Raw genomic sequence first — 21910 nt, forward strand, 5'->3', positions numbered from 1 at the left:
TAAACAGGTAGCCTGACCAAAGGTAAGAATATCCACTTACCAGCATCTCTGAAGCTCACTAAGTATCACATTACTGATTACTGTATATTTATTTTGTTTAATCCACACAAAAACTGAAATATAAAAATGGCACATTGAGGTTTTAAGGTCGTGTAACCTCCACTGCATCCAGCCAAGAAATAGCCAGCCAGGTTATTGTATTACCCACTTGCCTTTTTATGTTGCATCACTTAAATGCACCATAACAGTAAATTAGTTTATTGTATTCTAATATATCATTTAATTAAGTCTTTGGTGATTGTGACACACTCCAGCTTCTGTACAAAGCCAACTAAACTAGATGTTCCAGCTCTGACACTGGGTCTATCATGACTCTCTCTTCACAGAAGTTAATTTAAGAACCACCCAGACAGGCTTTTCTCTGTAATTGCTGGGGGATAAGAGCAGAAGTTTCCTACAGCTGATTGGTGGATAAATCCATCCTTCCCATCCCGTCTTACAATCCCCACACAGGAGAAGTGTGTCGACATCTACACATAATTCTCTGTCAACAACTATACACATATTAACTGGAATATCTCACACCAGGATTTTTTTTTTTTTTGCATCTGATTTGGTTTTCATCTGTCTGCAAATATGACAATAAGAACAGTCCGTCCTGACCGGGGGCAACATTTCCGGCCTCATATGCACTGCCTCAAAAAGGTGGGTGGCATCATTATTATTATCATTCAGGTTTTAATTAGAACTCTAGCTCTGTATAAGATGTTGGTACTTTATTCGTAATATATATTGATAATCCTTAATCTAGTGTATTTTAGAGTATGAACAACTGGTTATTACTTACATTACAGACATTTCTATTATTAAAGTTATTGTAGACTTAAATTAGATGTTACATTTCTGGAGTACTCTGACATTTAGGTTTGGAAAAAAAACCCATTTCCTTCTGTGTTTTTAACTTTTAAGTTTTTTCTAATTATTATTTTCCGAAATAGACTTATTTTTTACTTTTTCCTGATACATGTAGGATCTCATCAGATAAACGTGTACTTGTATGAGATTTACACATTATTTGTTTGCCAGCAAAAGAACAGAGGATTGTTAAAGATCATCTCTAATTCCACCTTAAAGCCAATTAGCCTTGCTGCTCTGCTGCCGAAATATACTGTACAGTTCAGCAGAAAAACCTGACTTCACCTGGTGTGCTCCTCAGAAGAAGATATTAACTTTGAGCTCACTGACACATTAAGTCAAAAGGCAGAATCACTAACAGAAAAAACATAAAGGCTATGTGATTACATTCCACAGGAAAAGCAGACAAATACAAAACATTGCAAATTTTGTGTACAATAAACAACTAAAATCTGTTACTTACAAAAGTGTAAAAATCACAGTGTGCTGAACTTATTATGGCCTCCGTACTGAAATACATGTCATTGCATTACATTGTCATGTGTTGCTCTTATTTTGTGCAATCTCTATATATTCTTGAATGTATACTATTGTATGTATAAACATAAACATACAGTATGACTGTTTTGCAGCAGACATTAATGCTTCTGTATGTCTGTGCTGTATGTAAGTTTATATGTAGTTGGACATTTTTCTTGTTTTTGTAAAGTATAACATTAATGAGATAGGTGCTCAGGGTAACATGTCAGTTATTTATTTATTTAACAAAGAATAAGGCATCATAGTCCAGAAGTTTAGAAAAGGCTTAGATTTATAATATTGCAAAGAATGCATTTATGAAAACTTACAGTATACTTATATTTATTAATTTCAGAGACACTTGTCACAGTGCTCAGTGTGCCACTCACGTATTAAAAACTGCACAGAGACAGAAGGTATAAATTAAAAATCATGTGCCATGACTGCCTTGCAGTGATGGAAAAAACAAAGGTTTTACTGAAGTAAAAGTAGCAAAATCACAATATAAAATGTCTTCATTACAAGAAAAGGCCTTGCATTCAAAATGTTTCTCAAATAAAAATACAGAAATATTGTCAGCAATGAGTGAGTTAAGTATCAGTGTAAAACAATTTGTAATGCATGCATTTGCAGCATATTATTATGGATTTTTATCACTGAGCAGAGTAACAAGTTAAATATTTCTGTCTGAAATGTAGTGAAATTTAAAGTTGCACACACTTAACATACTCAAGTAAAGTCCAAGTACCCAGAGTACATGTGACTGTAATCATCACAGTGTCCCTGCTTCCTGATGAGGTACAACCCAGTCATTCATGTGCAAGTTTTCAGTATTAGCAACTTATATTCATTGGCATCATTCAGAGCCAAACAGCAAAGTAGTGTGACATTACAGCTGTGTAAAGAATAAATGTTTGCCCTCAACTCCTCTCTCACACCTGCAGTCACTGCCTAATAAGTTGAAGAAAACAGACAAGAAGAAAGACAGTATCATGTTGTACAGTATCTTATTACTGCAAAAATGATTTAATTATGAACATTATTCATAAGAGAAACAGTTACTGTATAATGATGGCCAAACCTTGTTGTCTAATATTTCTTGAGCTGCCCAGCAGCCACAGAACTCCAGGGGGCCCAAATACCCCATGTTTACCCTGTGGCAATGTTGTGGTAATTTCAGGGCTAAATCTCAAAAGCTACTTACATCATAATGACCTTAAAGAAGTTCCTGTTTTTAAAAAAAATACTAAGGCCCTGTATTGTAGTAGATTTCTGTGCTAAAATGTCATCTTTAAATTGTGTGTATTCCAAAACAAACATTTGTCTAATCTAATTACCCTCACTGACACACAGATAACCTGGGGACATGTATAGTACTGAGTGGTTTCTCTGGGTTCTCCATGGGCTAGTAATGGAGCTGCTAAGTGCACTACACTGCCCATTGGCCCTTTGAAGGGTTATATACTGATTCCTGATTGCTCAGGCATGCTAGATGGATAGACTTAGCAATGACATCATGTAATTTTAATCATGCATTTAAAGATATTTGAACGTAATCAAATACTCCACTTGACAATCTGTCTCATACATCTCTGGACAAGATTAACAAGGTTTCCACTTTTTATATGAACAGTGGGTTCCAGTTCAAATGGCCCTGGTATAACATAGAACTGTAAAAATTACTTGGAAAATATAAAAATCTTCAGTCTCAAACACATTTTAAATGACACAATCTCTGATTTAAATTTCTAAATGTCCTCCCAATTTACTGGTGTTGCTCAGTGGAATAATGTTTGTGATAACAAAAGAAGCTGGTATACATGGTACATGTACCACTGCTCATGTTGTAGCTGGTGCCTGTGACTGGAACATGGATTTCTGAACTGGATATATGCGACAGTGATTATAACAGTGTTTCTGAATATTCTCAATATTGTTTGGTTCATAGCTGGAGGCCATCGTGGTGGAGATGCAGGACCCAAAAAGTGGAGTGAAAGGCTCAGAGCAGAAACTCAATGTCACTACCATCCCACATGTTATTTCTGGTGAGACTGGAACACACACACACGCACACACACACACACACACACATCTTTGTCTTCCTACATTTGAGGGGACCTGTCGTTGACATAATGCATAAACCTAACCTTAACCATCATAAATGAACACCTAACCCTTAACATCAAGTCTTAAATCAACAATTCAAACTTGTGGGGTCCTTCATAGTGGTCCCCACAAAGCTGTCAGACCCCACAAGTATTGATTTTTTTGGAGCCCACAAACATAGACAAGCAAGGCCACACACACAGACATAGATATACACACTGACACACACCAAACTTTACCCCAGTGTTTGAGTGGACAGTTTATCTTTGACATTAGTTAATAAACTAGGGAGCAGCAGCCATCCTGTTAACGTCACTGTGTCAGTTTGATACATAACAGGACCAGCATAAATACTTCTAATAATTTGATGCTGCAAATGTATGAATTTAAAATTAAATGCCATAATTTCCCCCAAGCTAAACTGTGGTCAATTTCAGTATGATGGTATAATATGGCAGATATCTTTATATCAGTTTCACTATGTAGTGACACACCCACAGAGAATTTGTTTTCACATTAGGTTTATTAGGTGTTGCCCTGTGACTGCTGAATGTATCAATGTGTAGTTGACTGCAACTTTGTAAGGTGTGTTATGTTTGTATGTATGGCTTAAAATTTGTGTTGCTGTTTTTATCAAAATATCTAAGATATCAAGTAAGATTTAATCTTATCTTATTTTTATTTCCACACATATTGATCATTGTAATTTGTTTATTGAGCTTTATTTGCTACAAAGGTTGCTTGTATCTCCAGATGATTAAAAATGCTGCAAAGATCAATACTATAACAGGCTAAACAGGAAAAGAAAAAAAAACTTCCAATTCTGCTCTTCTCTCCATGGCTCTGATTGAATTGCACTGTTTACTAATAAAGCCTTGATTCGTTAATTCGTTAATTAATATTTCTGGACTTCTAAGTCCCTGTAAAAACATAATCACCATAAATTCTCTTGACAGCAAAGACAACGGTCTGTCACAGCATATTTAGAACAGACTGTGAGAGGTTGCCTTGACTGTCTAAGCAGCTAACATAGGCTAAATAAGGTAACACACAATTGGATGAGATCTGGACTGTGCTTTAAGAGCCAAAGTGGCTTTTTAATCTGGTCTAAGACCAGGGAGGGAAAGGTCAGTACAGATACATGGGCCAAACCCACCACGTCACCAAGTGAGGTGGTCTAAATTCTGTGTAAGCACCTCCTGCTGTGAGTAACAGCAGTGTGATTCAGCTGAAATGACTGTCACCTTTAGTTATCCTTTAGTTGTATTGTTGTGGCTCCTCCTGCTGCTGTTGCCTGTTATCCTTTCCTCCATCATCACTTTGCTTTTAAACGATCAGATTAAACGACAAATAAAAATAATATCACATGTAAACTTCCCTTTTGTCCAAAAAATGTTTTTTTCCAACTTGCTGTCTTTCAGCTTTGCCAAACACAAAGTAGTTAGCACAGTAATCACAAACTACATCACCAATGTGTAGTTGTTGCAATATGGCTGTTCTGCTATTCAAACTCTGCTTCTGGATTATTTGAATAATGACTTGGCATAAAATTATAACACTCATTCTAAATTCCCCCATCATCACAAAACATCATGTTGTGACAGTTCACTAACTGTTTTTTGGTTGGCATCCAGCTCTTTCATTTTTCAGTCAGACTGAAATATATCAAAATCTCTTAGATGTCACGAAATTTGATATGATGTGGTTCATGACCAAAAACTAACAACATTCCTTTCAGCTTCGTCTCTAGTGAGAATTAGCACTTGTTAGTTGTTTACCTAGCATGCTAAACTCATATAGTAACGATGGTTATAGCTGCTAAACATGTGCATGTTTTCATTGTGAGAGTGCTGACATTAGCATTTAGCACAAAGCACATCTTTAAGTTACAGTGATAAAGAAATGTGAACTGAGAACAATGTATTGTGAAATGGAAGGAATATAATCATGAGGCACATTATTAAACAGAGTAAAAGCTTTTATTAATTGATCAACTTATTATAACCTATAGTTAAACACAGTAAGGCTCTTTAATTTATGAATCCATATACAGTGACACTACACTTTTAAAGGAAGAACAACAATGATTTTTAATCAGTTTGATTTCAGAAATGTGTCAAGTAAAAATAGTTTCAGGAATAGCAGGAAGTTGAGACTGTTTTGAATAAAATGAATGAAAAGTATGATATGGTCTCAAGTGTGTTAAGACCCAACAGATGCACTCAGCATTTTTTTTATTTTTATTGATTGAAAACTGATTTTCATCAATCCAGTCTGTGCAGTAGTTCAGCTCTTCTCTGTGTTTCCACACAGGTCAGGACATAATTGAATGGATTGCCAACAAGATGAAAACTCCAGCGGAAGGTATGGTCTGTAAACTATGAAAATCAAAGACTTGACATCATAACATCATGACAACTGCTTCATCTCAGTCATTTCCTTGTCCTCTGCTGCCTCCTGTGTGTGTTGTTCCAGAGGCTCATGTCTTCGGCACCATGCTAGTGGCCTATGGCTACATCTATCCCCTGCAGAACCACAAGAAGCTGGTCATGTGCAATGACACCAGTCTCTACCGCTTCCAGGTAAAACTCAATCCTCGCTCCCTCTTTGGTCATCAACTTCACACTTTGTCCTCACTCCCTGTGAGAATCTGGACTTCAGAATTTCACTTCATTAAAGATTAAAGACTCTCTGACTGTATTAAAGTGCCCAACAGAATGATCAGATCATTGATTCCTGCATCGATTTCCACACTGTGGGATGGTTACACCTTATTTGAAATTATCTTACTTTTCTTAGAATAATACTTGTAATATGTTTGATGAAATTTGATGAGGTAACCACTCAGGATGCAAGTGTAGCTGGATAGTGGATTTTGACATTAAAAACTATTTCATGGGATTCTTTTGTGACTTTACTATAAGTTATATTTTAACTTTTGGCATTAATAAATGGTCACCCAGTTTTAGACTAAGGAATTATTGTCAAACCATGGAGTGGAGATATTTGCTGTATATTGCATATCTATCTTTCTATCTATCTATGGGACAAATTAGGAACTGTCTCAACAGCTGTCTGTACGGAGTGTCATAGTGTTGAATATTAAATAGATTAACAAGTAATTACAACAATCACAGACATAAATAGTGTAAAATTTAGGTAACAGACGTACGTTGGTTCAGTTGCTTCAAGTCACTAATGATTTATTCAGTTTTAAACCAAAATTACTATCATGCTCTAACTTTATCCACATGCAGTGAGTGAATAAACAGAATCACTTGCCATGTTCCCTAATTATGTTAACAGAAAATATAATGTGGTGGTTTTAAAAACATATTTACTGTTGCAGTTTATTAGTAGTTATTATAGACAGGGGTTGGTTATAGCTACTGCTGTTCATGTTTTTTGTTTATTGTGTTGTTTATTGTTGATGTTTGTTTATGTTTATGCACTGAAAGAACATCAACAACACTGTTTCAAATTGCAACCTTTTCAGACCCCTTACTTTTGGCCGACACAGACATGGTTTGCAGAAGACTTGGACTATGGTGGGTACAAAACAGAAACATTAGGAGCTTCAGTGGCTCTTACAATGTAACCTGAAAACTCTTGAATCAGAGATGCCACTTAAATCCCGGTTCTGAGTGGTGAATTCACAGGCACATGGTTAAGAACAACTTGCATTATTTTAGAAGTAGGGACTTACTGTTTTTGTTCAAATCCCATGGGAAGCATAAATGCAAAGCACTCACTTTCTTTAGCTCAAGTACGAATGGGGCGCCTCATGCAATGTTTGATAGTTTCAGAGGGCACTACACACAGCATGTCAGATTTCCTAAGGAGTGGTAACTAAACAAATAATAACTAAATAAATAATGCAGATTTTTGGAGACCTCCACCAAACAATATACACCAGACTTCAGAGAAAAAAAAAATCAAAATCAAAATCATTGACCCTGGGGTCATGGGCCCTGGCAAATAAGTTCTGTACTTTTTATGTGATCCTGCTGACAAACAGAAGGTGAAAATCTCCTTGGTGAAGGTGATGTTTGCAAACCAACAGTGTAGGAAGAAGTATTCTTATCCTTTACTTGAGTAAAAGTATAAATACAACAAAGTAAAAATGCTACATTACAAGTAAAAGTGTTGCATGAGAAATCCTATTGAAGTAAAAGTACATAAGTATTAGCAGCAAAATGTAGTTAAAGTTGTAGCTGCTGCAGATGGAGCTAGTTTGTATACAGGTTTACCTACAGGGGCCACCAGATAAACCTGAGGGGTCGTCACATGATTATGGGAGATGAAAGCAGAAAAAACAAAGCTCTTTTTAGAGTTTTTCTCTGAGTTTTGGTGAGAGTTGGATCATCTGAACATTTACTGAAATTAAAATATTTAAGAAGTTTAGAGGGAAAATCACTATTTGGTGGAGCTGTTAACAACTCACAACCATCTGAATGTGATCCTGTGACCCAAACACTGCTGTTAGTGAGAAGTTAGAGGTATTTTAAAAGCTTGTTATATTATTCACTGTGTAAAATCTTCATCTTAAAACTAACTACTAACTAAAACTGTTAAATAAGCAATTGGTGGCATATAAAGCACAATATTTCCGTCTAAAATGTATTGGACTTAAGTACAATACATGAGTAAATGTACTTTCTATTTTCCACCCAGTAAATTTGTTTTGTTGTGATTGCAGCCATTTACCTGGCAAAGAGGAACATCCGCAAGAAAGGCATGTTAGAGCCCTATGAACAGGTATGTGTACAAGTAGAGAAAATGTGTGTGTATGTTTCCAAGTGTGTGGAAAATCTGCTGCTTTCATTTTATATAATGCTAAAGGTCCTGACAGTGATGGAGACCTGACACACACCGAGTCTGGACCCAAATAGGCTGTAGATCAAAGTTGCTGTTTGTAGAAATGGATATTTTACCTGTTGCTGACTTACTGAGCACTGATTTCCTCACAGCTCTGTTTATGCTTGAAAAACTTGATTGTGAACTTTTTAAAAACCTGTAAGTCTTCTTTTGTGTTACCTGGGATAGAAGTGTTTATATTCTTTTTATATATCTATATATATATTCTTTATATATCTATCTATCTATCGATATATATATATATATATATATATATATATATATATATATATATATATATATATATAGCATGTTTACATTAATATACATTAATACATAATACATTAATGTGTATATATACACATTATATATATGAAAGCATATTTCTGGAGACATGGCTGTATGGAGCTATATAAACTTCTTAAACCACTGAAACTCAAAACATGCAAGTTTCCTCTGATTTAACAAAGCTCCTCCAGAACCACAGAATACACTGAACAACTGTTTACACACACCGAGCAGTGTGCTTCATGATGAGGAAACTATCTTCATGTATAAAAGTGGTGGACTGATTCTTTAATGTGTGTTGCAATAAGAACAGCCTCTTCAGCTTTAAATGTTTCACATTATAGCATTTACCACAATGTGTCATTATAACTGAACATAAACCCTAATTGGAGTAAATGTTAATTGTTTTGACTGGAAGTCAGTCATTAGTGTCTCTCCTGTAGTGTTTTTATTGCCTATTTCATATCCCACAAGACTGTGACTGTGAGTGTGGTTGTCATTATGACTGTGACTGTCATTGTCATTGTGACTGTGACTATGACTGTCATTATGACTGTGACTGTCATTGTCATTGTCATTGTGACTGTGACTGTGACTGTCATTATGACTGTGACTGTCATTGTCATTGTCTTTGTCATTGTCATTGTGACTGTGACTGGGACTGGGACTGGGACTGGGACTGGGACTGGGACTGGGACTCATTGTCATTGTGACTGTCATTTTGGCTGTGACTGTCATTGTGACTGTGACTGTGACTGTCACTGTGACTCTCATTGTGACTATGACTGTCACTGTGACTGTCACTGTGACTGTCATTGTAACTGTCACTGTCACTGACTCTGTCACTGTTACTGTTAATGTTACAGTCATTGTGACTGTCACTTTCACTGTCACTGTCAGTGTCACTCTAACTGTAACTTTGACTGTCATTGTGACTGTCACTGTGTTTTAAACAGGCACATTACAACCACCTACATGAATGGCTGAACCACAAGTGGGACTTCATTGTGATGCAGGCCACTGAACAGTACAAGTAAGTGACACCATTACAGCTTGGCACTAAGCTCGGTGTTGTCTCCCTATGAAGATCAGTATTTGACAGTTCACGGTGAACACATATATATATATATATATATATATATATATATATATATATATATATATATATATAATAACATAACACATATATATTGATAACTGGCTGTAACAGAGGATCAAGGACTTTGTGACAACTCATCATCATAATGTTGTGGCTGTGTGACTGTGATGTTAGTGATGTTTGAGCATTGCTGTGCAGAAAGGTGTTCAGTTTTCACCTTCACCTGCCGGGGGAGCAAAGTTTTTCTGTGCTCACCTTAAATCCCAGTTAAACACCTACATACAGCATCAGCTGACATGAGTGTGATGTGGAGACTTCAAACCTGCAGGTCATAGAGAATGAGAGCAGACTGTTCAGTTCAGCAGCAAACATTAAACCTTATACCATATTTACATATTCATAGTTTCTGCATTTCTTAATGAGGGAGAGGGAGGAGATGTCATTTTAAGGATTTTTGATTCATTGAACTTGTTTTAGAAACAAATTATTATTCAAAGCAGTGTTTTTTGTCTGTAGGGTATGTTTAAGCCCCAGTGGTGGACAGTAACGGAGTAAATTTACTTGAGTACTGTACTTAAGTACATATCCAGAGGATTTATACTTTACTTGAGTATTAGATTTCTTTGGTACTTATTACTCTTACTTGAATACATTTCCAAGACAAATATTTTTACTTTTACTCGAGTAAATTTCTAGGAAGGCTGAAAAGTACTCGTTACTTTCAGGTCTGCTCTTTTTTTTTTTTTTTTTTTTAATTCTAAAATACTATTGGACACAAGCTGTGTTTGTCAAAGAATGAAACCTATCACAGTGCACGCTCTCCACTGGGATCTACGTAAAAGCGGATAATAGAGACAAGAGACAAGACAAGACAGACATGGGGAGACAGACATTGGGAGACAGGCACAGAGACAGACAAGACAGACATGGGGAGACAGAGTTTGTTGTGTTCCTATATTGTACTGGCACATGTCCTTCCTGGAAAGTCAAGTGACTTCAACATTGAGTTATTGAAAGCAGAGATATAGTTTTTTGTAAAGCAGTGGTTCTCAACCAGTGGTCTGGGGACAACATTGGTCTTTGAGGGGGTTCCAGTTCCCAACTTAGCTAAATGATAGAGAGTTAGTTGGACGGTGCAGGTTCATTTGGTTACAGTTTTAATGATTGTTAATAAACACTGCATCTGCAACATCTGCTGTCCTCTTATGATCCCATTCATTGTATTTGTTCTCATAGGTGTTTCTGCAGGCTTTATATAACATTGTGGTTCTAAAAGCAAGCACATCAGTGCAGGTGGTTTCAAAGAGTTAATTCTCAGAAACAAGAGTTAAAAGGTCCTTAAATTCATTTAGAAAAAAATATAGTAATTCATTGATGTGAAAAATAAGAAGTTTACTCTTACTCTTACTCTTACTTTTACTTAAAGTAAATTTAAAAGCATGTACTTTTGGATACTTAAGTACCTTTTACAGTACCTTTTTTACTCTTACTCAAGTAACATTTAGACTGAGCTACTTTTACTTGTAACGGAGTAAATTTTGACCGGTAGTATTTGTACTCTTACTCAAGTACTGGGGTTGAGTACTCTGTCCATCTCTGTTAAGCCCTAAGACTTGACCTGCCACAGATACAGTACTTGCAGCATAGCGTTTGATTTGTAGCTGAATTTGGAATTCGTTTATATCAGGGGACAATGTGTGTGTGGTTAGACTGTGTCTTGCTTGAATAATTATTTCCCATATTAACTGTGGTTCAACTCTTTAACTTCATTTGTGATTTACTTCATTTGTGATTTACTGGATCACATCACCGAGGTTCTGGTTCATGTCATCATCCCTCTCATCAGAAACCTGCAGGAGAGCTGACGCTCACAGTTTGTCTCCATGTGGCATCTCCACAGTGTTGTGTACAGACATATGTTATGTTATGTTATGGGGGAGTTACTGAAGCAATACTATTTGCTAATATGTGTGGAGGATCGTGTTATCTCTGTCTGTATGTGTGTGCTCACCCAAAGGAAAATTTTATTGATCTCAGAACAAGATGTGAGAAATCAATCCTGTCCAGTTTGAGAATAACATGAGAAACACAAGAAAAGTGAAAGATCTTATCCTGTGCTTACAGGCCTTCATCTGCTAACAATCACAATTTCAGGTGTTGTGCAGGCTCATTTTCAGTTTCCTTTGGGATCTTACTGTTATCTGGAGAGCCGATTATTTCAGACAAGTGAAGATCAGAGCAGTGAGAGAAAACATAGATAAAGATAGATAGATAGATAGATAGATAGATAGATAGATAGATAGATAGATAGATAGACAGATAGATAGATAGATGGAGAGAGAGAGAGAGAGAGAGAGAGAGAGATATCTAATATCTTAATGTGATAAACGAGATTATCAAGATTATGACTCTGACCAGTTGTTTGATGGGGACTTGACAGTTTTTGATATTCAATACCAAACTGATGCTCAATACCCAGAACAGTATTTAAAACTTTAATATACTAAAGGCTGGGACCAAATGCTTGGGCAGATGACTCTTAGTCTTGTGTGGGTCTCCGTTTTTTTATATACAGTACATACATAAACATGTCTATTTGAACATATATATACATATATAATATACTAGAGAAGTTAGACACTATAGATAACCTACCCCCAGACTAACATATTCAGTTCAACTACCTAATTTGTGAAGTCACAGTTTTGGTAGATTACTTCCACTTAACACCCCCTTCCCATTTTCTTACGTGTGTGTGTGTGTGTGTGTGTGTTTGTGTGTGTGTGTGTGTGTGTGTGTGTGTGTGTGTGTGTGTGTGTGTGTGTGTGTGTGTGTGTGTGTGTCTCAGGGCTGGTAAGGAGAGGAAGAAGCCGGATCGTGTGGTGTTCGACTGCCAGGAGAGAGCTTACTGGATAGTGAACAGGCCTCCGGTCAGTGTCTGGACACATCACACACATACCCATATATATATATATATATATATATATATATATATATATATATGTGTGTGTGTGTGTGTGTGTGTGTGTGTGTGTGTGTGTGTGTGTGTGTGTATATATATAATTTTTTATAATTTTTTTTCATCATAATGTGATTATGTTACTGTACCTTCATCATGAACCTGTTCTGTATGTGTCCAGCGCCGCACTCACAGTGCTATGGACTGTGGTCCAGAGCGACTTATTGATCCTAACGCAGATGAGGTAAAAGGTCAGTACACACACACACACACACACTGTGAAGAGATTTGGGTTGACAGATCCACTTAGAGACCAGAAACTCAGGAATCTCTCTGGCTCACTATCTATCACTCCTCTCCTCCCTTCCTCTTCCCTTCTCTTTTCCTTTTGATTTAAAAATTAGGTAGACAAATGTTGACATTGCAGTAGTGATGGATGATAATATATGTTGAGCAGTGTAGAAGGTTTTCATTGAATCACATGCAGTTCTAATAATTGTCACCACCACTCTCCTCTGAAGTATTTTACTGTCATGGCCATAAATTCACAGTACTGCAAAAGTTTCAAACAGATTCCTGTGTGAGGTAACAAGACAATGATTGTTCAAAGTGAAATAAGAAACAGTGGAACTCTGTAGGATTGATTCTATTAAGTTTGAGAGTCCTCTACTGTATCTACTGTGCTTGCAAGAGGTTTGGCAAATGCTTACTGTGTCTTAAAAGGCCTAACAACACCTGACCTCTCCATCTTTGTCACAACAAAGGACACATTTTCTTTCAGTTTTCTTCACATGTACAAGATGAAGATGATAAGAAAGTGGGAATAGAAGAGCATCTGTTTCATTCACAGCATTTTTCCTTGTCCTCTTTGTCTCTTTTCAAACAGATCTCCTTACACTGATGAACACACAGTAATGTAATAAAACAAGCAAAGAGAAGAAACAATATATAGTCTCTTGCCCAGATTGTCATTCCTCATGCAGATTAATGTTCCATATAGTCTTCAGTCTGTCCTGCCAGGAAATGGGGATGTTTAGATTGTAAATTAATTAACTATTTGAAACTTTTTTTTTCCAACACAAATCTTTTCTACTCATGCACAACCTTGAATTTCTCCTGTATATTTATTTTAATGGTTAATTTACAATGGTTAATTTCCTTTAGAATTATTTGTAAACATCACTTTAGAAACTCAAAATCTTTTCGACACTAATTTCAGCCTATAGAAAACCTGAGTGTCACAAAAGCCAAGTCCATTTTCATTCTCACTGCAGCACAGGGCCATTGTCAGTCCATTTTCAGTCTTTCAGAAACATAAAGTGAATGTTGATATTTTGCTGGAATTATCACAAAAAAATTTTGCAAGCTCAAATAATCTCTATCCTGGAGGGACTGTTGAGACGTGTTGAGTCATGTTTAGTCGTGTTGAGTTATGTTTAGTCGTGTTTAGTTGTGTTGAGTTGTGTTGAGTCGTGTTTAGTCGTGTTGAGTTGTGTGTTTTTGTTTGTTTTAAAGCAGCTTTCTATAGATAAGAATAAAGCATCAGAATGATCCCCTGCTCTTGATCTTAATGACTTTTTTCTTTGTCTTTAAGAAAATCAGCTTTGACGAGTACAGACGCAAGGTAAATCAGAATATTTAATCAGTAATAATATTTAAAAATATACACACTGATCCTTACAATTATAATTTTACAATTGCAAACAACATTTTGTGTTCCTCTTTTCTTCTAGAACATCTTTTATCAACAAGCCATTATGAGGTCAAAGGTCAAATCTAGCGTGTCCCTTGGCGCGTAAGTTCCTCTGGTATCTTATTTATTGGAATAAAAATGTATTTAATGTTTTTCTCATAATTGTAGCTCAGTATTTTGTTCTTCCATGCAAACTGTCTCCAGTATGCAATTTTTGCAATCACAATAAAATGATCTCATTATTAAAATTATAAAATTATTATAAGAACAAGATCTTGTAATTATCAGTGTCTAGTCTAGTCTAGGCCTGACTTTGAGGCTCTGTGGATTCCATTGGTCTCATGATAGTTATGTCTCTGCAGACTGGTCAAGTACATCACAAACTACAAAAACCACGACCCGTTTCTGGCTCCATGTCTACCCAGCAACCCCTGGCAAACAGACAATGATGAATACTGGACTCTCAACATGAGAAGGTGAGGGTGGCTTCATGATCAAAGTACAAGGGCTTAGGTTTGGTCTCAACAATGGTAGAGAAACAACAACCATTCCAAAACAAAGAGGACTTTTTAATGCTGTCAACCAAATGGTTTATTAACACATAAGATCTCTATTTACAGTTAAATAAAAACTAAACACATAAACAAATGAAAGATTAAAAGATCGTAAATGTTAGTGAATTAAAAGAGGAAAAGAATGTTTCTGCATACAACATTAACATACTACCACTGTTGCAGTTTCCCATCTCCCCCTTGATTTCACATTTCACACTGGCTCCACCTTGACCTATTGTGGCATGTATGAGGAATGGGCAGGAAGGGGAGTACGATGGCCTAAAGCAACAGGAACTGCCTCTTTCTGAACAACTCCAAAGACTAAGCAGATTTTGCAGGTCTAGGCCCCTTCAGCCCATCAAAGTTAGAGGGAAGGACAGTGAGGAAGTGCACACTTATAAATACCTAGGTGTGCACCTGGACAGTAAGCTGGACATGGAAGCCATCTACTGGAAGGGGCTGAGCCAGCTCTTTTACCTTATGTTTTATCAGTCAGTGGTGGCCATTGTCCTCTTTTATGCTGCAGTCTGCTGGGGCAGCAGGGTGTAAGACAAGAACACAAGGAGACAAGACAAGCTACTTCACCTTTTTGATGTGTAGCATTTGAAAGTGATTTGAATAGATGATACAAAATATCAACATATATAACTTATTAGTATTTAATTTCTTCATTTCATGAGTTATTTGAATTTTTCTGACAAACTGTTGATTCAGCATAATAAATGTATCATTTAGCTGTATTCAATACTGTTTGCACTTTGTAACATGGATCATTTTAAAAGCCACAGCCACATAAATCAGAAGCCTGTTTATGCCTGTTTGTGTTCAGAGTTGATCTCCCCACTAAGATGCGAGTTGAGCGCTGGTCCTTCAGCTTGTTTGAGCTGCTGACTGACCTGCGAGGCCGAGACGACTTCAAGATCTTCCTCAAGAAGGAATTCAGCGGTAAGTTACCAAACTTCAGTCTGGATCATGTATCTCTGGTAATAAATCTGACTGAGGATTCCTGCCGTGTTAAAAGCTCAAAACACAAACACTCTGTGACTTTCTCTAAAAATGCTCTTCCTTTGGGTTGTGAGACACATTTGAACAAGTCTTTATTTTATTTCTCAACCATCTTCCTTGTTTGAGGTGCACACTGCAGAGTTCTTTATTTTTGATAGTTAATGCAGAAATGCTGTTGTTTGGAGGGCGACTATTATTCCTTCAAAAACATGTCATACTACACAGAAGCATAACAAAATTACAGTAAGACAACTTCCCCCATGGTTCGGTTTGTTTTCACACAGAAGAAAATTCAACTGAACCAAAATGCATCACTACAAACTACTTGAGAATGTTCACTACGCTTCTTAGTCAGATTACCTGGAGCAGGAATGTAAACACAGGAAGAGCGTCCTGCACTCTGGACTGTGACGTCCTGTGAATCAGATCTCTGTCAGAAATGACATTTCTTCACAGCTCTAATGTGTATCTGGGTAGTTTACCTACATAGTGTCCAACACCTAAACACAGACTCACTTCACCACGTCGTCATGATGCTGTACAGATTCTGACTCTTTGACTGCTGTGAGACGTTTGAGGAGGATGGAGCTGATGTTGTGGATGTACAGTGACATGCTAACATCACGTCTAACTGTCCAGCTCAGACGTGTAGGTTCACTTGCTACTGCGATCAGATCCAGTTCAGAACTCTTTCACAGTAAAAATGAACCACTCCAGAGTTCGTTTGGTACCAGACCCAGACCACCTCCTCAAAAGGGTCTCGTTCAATTGTTTTGGTCGACACCAAAGTGATTACTGTTTTCACACCTGCCCAAACAAATCGCTCTGTGTGTGTGTATGTGTGTGTATGTCCCAGGGGAGAACTTGGCTTTTTGGGAAGCAGCTGAAGAACTGAAATGGGGCACTTCATCTTCCATGTCAACAAAAGCTGAGACCATCTTCAAGTAAGACAAATACCATTTCTCTCTCTGCAGGTCTGTGTGTGTGTGTGTGTGTGTGTGTGTGTTGTGTACACACAGTATGTTGATAGTGCTCTTTCACATTTTGATGAGTTATGGTTTGATTTCTTTTTGTGTGTGTTATCCCCACAAAGTGCAGGACGGGGTCCTGGTACATTTGTGTTTTCATCCATCATTCAAACCATGTCAGGCACCACCACATGATGAGTGTGTGTTACTGTTGCTCAGACTACATTCAGTTCTCGTTCAAACTTTGGATGAAAGCAAAGGTCACATGTGGACACAACCGAGACAGGTTTTTACAATGAAGTGTGACCAACAGCTTCATACAGGATCTATGGTTGTTGCATTTCTAACCAGAGTTAGAAATCTACAGCTCACCACTTTTTGACTTTCAGCATCATTAGCATCATATTGATCTGGAGTGTGTGTGTGTTCAGGACCTTCCTGGCCCCAGGGGCCCCCCGCTGGATCAACATTGATGGCAGGACAATGGGTCTGACAGTGAAAGGCCTGGAGCATCCTCACCGCTACGTGCTGGAAGCAGCTCAGACACACGTCTTCCTGCTGATGAAGAAGGTGTGTCTGTGTACTGTTAAAGAGGAAATTTCATTTTTCCAGCCCTGTTGTTAATAATGACTGTAACTCATCTGTTAGGGTAGTTGATCAACAAGTAATTAATCATTCATTTAATAATTGAAAATTCTGGGGGTGGCAGGGGACTAATCCTACAGGGCAGTCACCAGATTATTGTTCCTTTAGGTGTGTTATTAGAATTTGTGACAGAAATGAGATGTACATTTCTGTCACAAACCATGGGTCTGGTTTAGTGAAGCCGAGGTCACAAGCAGTCTCCTGTGCTTTCATTGCTATAGGACACTTTCTTCCGTTATCTCAAGTCACCCGTGTACAAAGACATCCAGAAGAAGGCACTGAATCCGGAGCCTCATAACTTCAGGTTGGTGGCTAAAATCACTTCATTTCATTCTGGTTTCTTCCTGTTGTATAGGCACTGGCGTCCCTTCATGTACAAACTAACTTTTATGACGGATTCAGGCATATTATAACTAAAGGAACAGTACAGCAGATAGTAGCTGAGACAGGGGTCCTTATTAGAAAAATGTTGATATGTTAAACATTTATTTTACATGTCTGTGAAATGTTTTTAAGTTTTTAAGTTTAAATGGCTGGTTCATACATGTTGAAAATAACACATCTTACACACCCTGGTCGTATCTTAACATGTAGATAGTTCTGTTTTTTTTTTCTTTCTCATCTTTTATTGGTTTTTAAACAAGGTAACAAAACTGTTCATTTGTATACAGTAAACATATTAGGAGCACAATGTATGTTTGAACCCCTTCAGCCCTCCCAAGCCCCTACCCCTTGTACACTCTGAGTCCTCTATATATGTATATCTGTAATCTGAATGTATCTGTAATCAGATATCAAGGTGATTAAAAATTATCTAACTTAGAAGAAAAGGAGAGAAAGAGGAAAATGGGCCATGTATGAGATTAAGTAAAAGGGACAAAATGAGACACTATTGGGAAGAGAGATTTTGGAAATGTTCAAGGAAAGGTCCCCACACATTCTGAATCTTTTTATGAATTGAGTTATGAATTGAATAGCGGATTTTCTCCAGGCTTAGACAGGACATAACGTACCCAAGCCATTGAGCATGGGTGGGCAGGAAGTCATTCTTCCATCTAAGCAATACTGCACGTCTGGCCAAAAGAGAAGTAAACGATAATGAGCAGTGTTCATTTGGAGTCAGATGGAAATAATCTCCTCCACTAATGCCAAAGAGAGCGATCCGGGAATCAGGTACTAGCTCAAGGTTAAGAACTGTGGAAAGAGTTTGGAAAACTTCCCTCCACTATTTCCCTAGGCTGGGACATGTCCAGTAAATATGAATGAGCAAGGCTTAATTTCTTTTACATTTACTGCAGCAGGGATTAACATCTGGATACATATGAGAATATGTATTTGGATATGTGGGCCCTGTGCACCACCTTCAATTGTAGCAAACAGTGCTGGGCACAGAAGGATGTTGAATTGACATGTTTCATAATCAAATCCCATATGTCATATGTCGAAACCAGATTTAAATCTTTTTCCCAGGCAGTTTTAACTCTATCAAGGGGTGCATATCTTATAGTGGTCAACTTGTCATAGATAAAGGATATCAAGTGTTTGTGTGATGGGTGTGAACTAAGAAACGTGTCAACAATGCTGGATTCAGGCATTTCAGAAATTTGGTGTCTGGGACTGGAGAAAATGTCTAATTTGTAAAAATCTAAAAAAGTGAGTCTTCTGTAATTTGAACTGAACTGAACTTCTCAGAGAGGTGTTCAAAAGATGCAAAAATATTATCAATATATAAATCCTTAAGATGCTTGATGCCCTGTTTGTGCCATTCCTGAAACACTGGATCAATAAGAGAAGGTTGGAAAAGATGATGAAAGAACAGGAGGTTTTCTGAATTGAGCCCACACTCTTACTGTTTGCCCTATGACAGGATTATCAATTGATTTGTTTGAGGGTAAAGGGAATGAGGATCCAAGTAGGGCAGGGATGGAGAGACCCTTGGCTGAGTTTAACTCCATAGACACCCATGCCGGGCAGTCTATTTTATTATAAAAGTGAAGCCAAAATACAATACAACGTATATTGGCTGCCCAGTGGAACAAACAAAAATTAGGCAGCGCCAGGCCTCCAGCATCTTTTGGTTTTTAAAGATAGACTTTACTTATTCGAGGGCATTTCCCTTTCCATATGAAGGAGGAAATGGCTGAATCTAGAAAGTCAAAAAAAGGCTTTAGAGATGAAAGTTGGTATGGATTGAAAGATATATAAGAATTAAGGGAGAATATTCATTTTGACTGAATTAATCCGGCCCACCAGGGACATGTGTAAGGGTGACCACTGCATTAGGCTCTGTTTCACCTAGTTTAACAAGGTGAGAAAATTTTCTTTCTTTAGCGTTTTTCTTGTGACTGTGATGCCTAAGTAAGATAGTTCTGTTTTAATTCATTCATGCTTTGAGATAAATAATACCTCCACTCAGTAACTCAAGTTACATGAAAACAGCAGGTTGTATAATGGGGTCCACATGACCAGAGTAATGTGGAAATTGTTTCTTGAAAGAAAAGTTGCTGTTGAATTTGTCATCTTTCAACAATGTGAGCATCATAAATGAAATTCCATTCACCTCTACTGCACTGGTGAGGAGACACAAATCTCAGAGACATACATAAATCTTAAAACGTGGACTAATAAATCCTAAACTATCTATGCAGTACAACTCTATCTGTACAGCTACAGTAGATGTGGCTTTCCCATCATCTTGAGTTTATCATGTTTCTCTTTTCACCCCAGTCCAGCCCAGCTGGAACAAAACGCTAACAACCGAAGCCCAGGCATTCATCCCATCATCCTCTGGCAGCAGGAGGAGGAAGAGAAGGTGAAGGCTGCTGCTGCCTCCGCTCCCGTCGATGTCAAGGCCATGATGAGCAAAATAGACAGGAAGAAGTAGAGCTATACAGTGGTGTGTGTGTGTGTGTGTCAACAGCTACTCTTCAGTGTTTTAGAAAATAATACAATGTGAGAAAACACAGAGACTAAAAAGCTTCCCTGTTATTTAGAAAGTGATACCATATTTTCCATGTCACATTATAAAAATTATGGATACATTTTTATCACATTTTTATTTCAATAAACAGTGCTTTTTAAAAATAATATACATTATTATTATATTATTATTATTATTATTACTCATAATGAATTAGATGCTTTGTCCAAAGCCAAGTCTGTGATTTGTCTGATTTTTACTAGACCCAATTAAACTGCTTCTTTTTTTTTTTGTTATATTGTCCATTCATATTACTCCATACAAGTAAGAGTTGAAGTAACAGTCAAATCTCACTATTGTGTAAGGTGGAAATATTGTAGCTTCTGTTGCTGCACTCTGTATTAAATATTATAACTGTGGTTGTATGTACTGCTGAGATTGATTTTTACTCAACTATCTGTACACTGCTGCAAATGATCAAAGCAGTTATAATTCACATGCACAACAACGTCAGTCAACTGAAATTAAAGAGATCTAATTTCCATATGGATATTTGTACAGTGTGCCAGAGTTTAATAAATGAGATCAAGTTATAGCAGACTTCAGGTTACTGTTTGTGTATGTGTGTGTGTATGTCTGTTACATTCAAGCCTTTGCCAAATGAGTTAACATAAAACTGACTAAGCCTCTTAGCAGCAGGTAAACCTCTCTGTATTTCACAGTACACTGAAATTTTAAATCTGGTGCCCCACATGCTGGCCCAGCAATGATCGGTTTGCCAAAGCTCAAGAGGGGAGCATCCGCAGTGACCAGGATCAGGCCACAGTAACTAATAGGGTGGAGCCTGTGATGGAAAACCCTAGGAAGCATCTAATATAAGTTTTCTAGTGCTCCAGATAGAAATGAGGCCAGGATTAGTCTAAAAAAGAAAGTGACTATCAGACAAACTTGAATTACCATTGTTGAGACTTTTCCTCATTGCAGAGCACTGAAAGAGGAGAAGAGATACGCAGATGGGAGAGAAGGTCTGCACTGCAGGTTTAAATATGGACACCAAAACTGTTAAAGCTGAGGGATCCACACCAGTGACTTTACACCATCTACTGCAGTGTATTTTATGAATCACTGCTGGCCATGTTATCAACAATTTCAAATACTGTGATATGTTAGAAAAGTGATGACTGAACAGTTTGGTACAGATCCACGGAATAATCCAGATTTTACAGACTTCACGAGGTATGCACATTCTAGTTCAGACCCTTAATTCAGGACTTTGTAGAAGCCCCTTTGGCAGCAGATACAGCTTCAAGTCTTCTTGATTTCTGGATTTGGTCTGTTAATCTGATTCTTCCTGGAAGATCCTCTCAAGTGCTGTCAGATTG

The 21910-nt window shown here is 37.3% G+C and overlaps 1 protein-coding gene across 1 annotated transcript; it reads left to right on the plus strand.

The window, feature by feature from the left end:
- Window positions 1-512: 512 nt before the first annotated feature.
- Window positions 513-21128, plus strand: rgs9a (regulator of G protein signaling 9a). The gene is made up of 17 exons (XM_071501380.1): window positions 513-705; window positions 3383-3479; window positions 5854-5904; window positions 6016-6122; window positions 7037-7088; window positions 8240-8298; window positions 9642-9718; window positions 12633-12714; window positions 12925-12987; window positions 14338-14367; window positions 14477-14538; window positions 14799-14912; window positions 15820-15935; window positions 16852-16939; window positions 17395-17533; window positions 17830-17912; window positions 20336-21128. Exons 1-17 carry the CDS (start codon window positions 637-639, stop codon window positions 20490-20492), a joined length of 1446 nt encoding a protein of 481 aa, XP_071357481.1. The 5' UTR covers window positions 513-636; the 3' UTR covers window positions 20493-21128.
- Window positions 21129-21910: the final 782 nt, after the last annotated feature.

This window comes from Trachinotus anak, unplaced genomic scaffold (assembly GCF_046630095.1).
Source record: "Trachinotus anak isolate AG129_WGS33_773 ecotype Australia unplaced genomic scaffold, CSIRO_AGI_Tana_v1 ptg000017l, whole genome shotgun sequence".
NCBI classification, from domain to species: domain Eukaryota; kingdom Metazoa; phylum Chordata; class Actinopteri; order Carangiformes; family Carangidae; genus Trachinotus; species Trachinotus anak.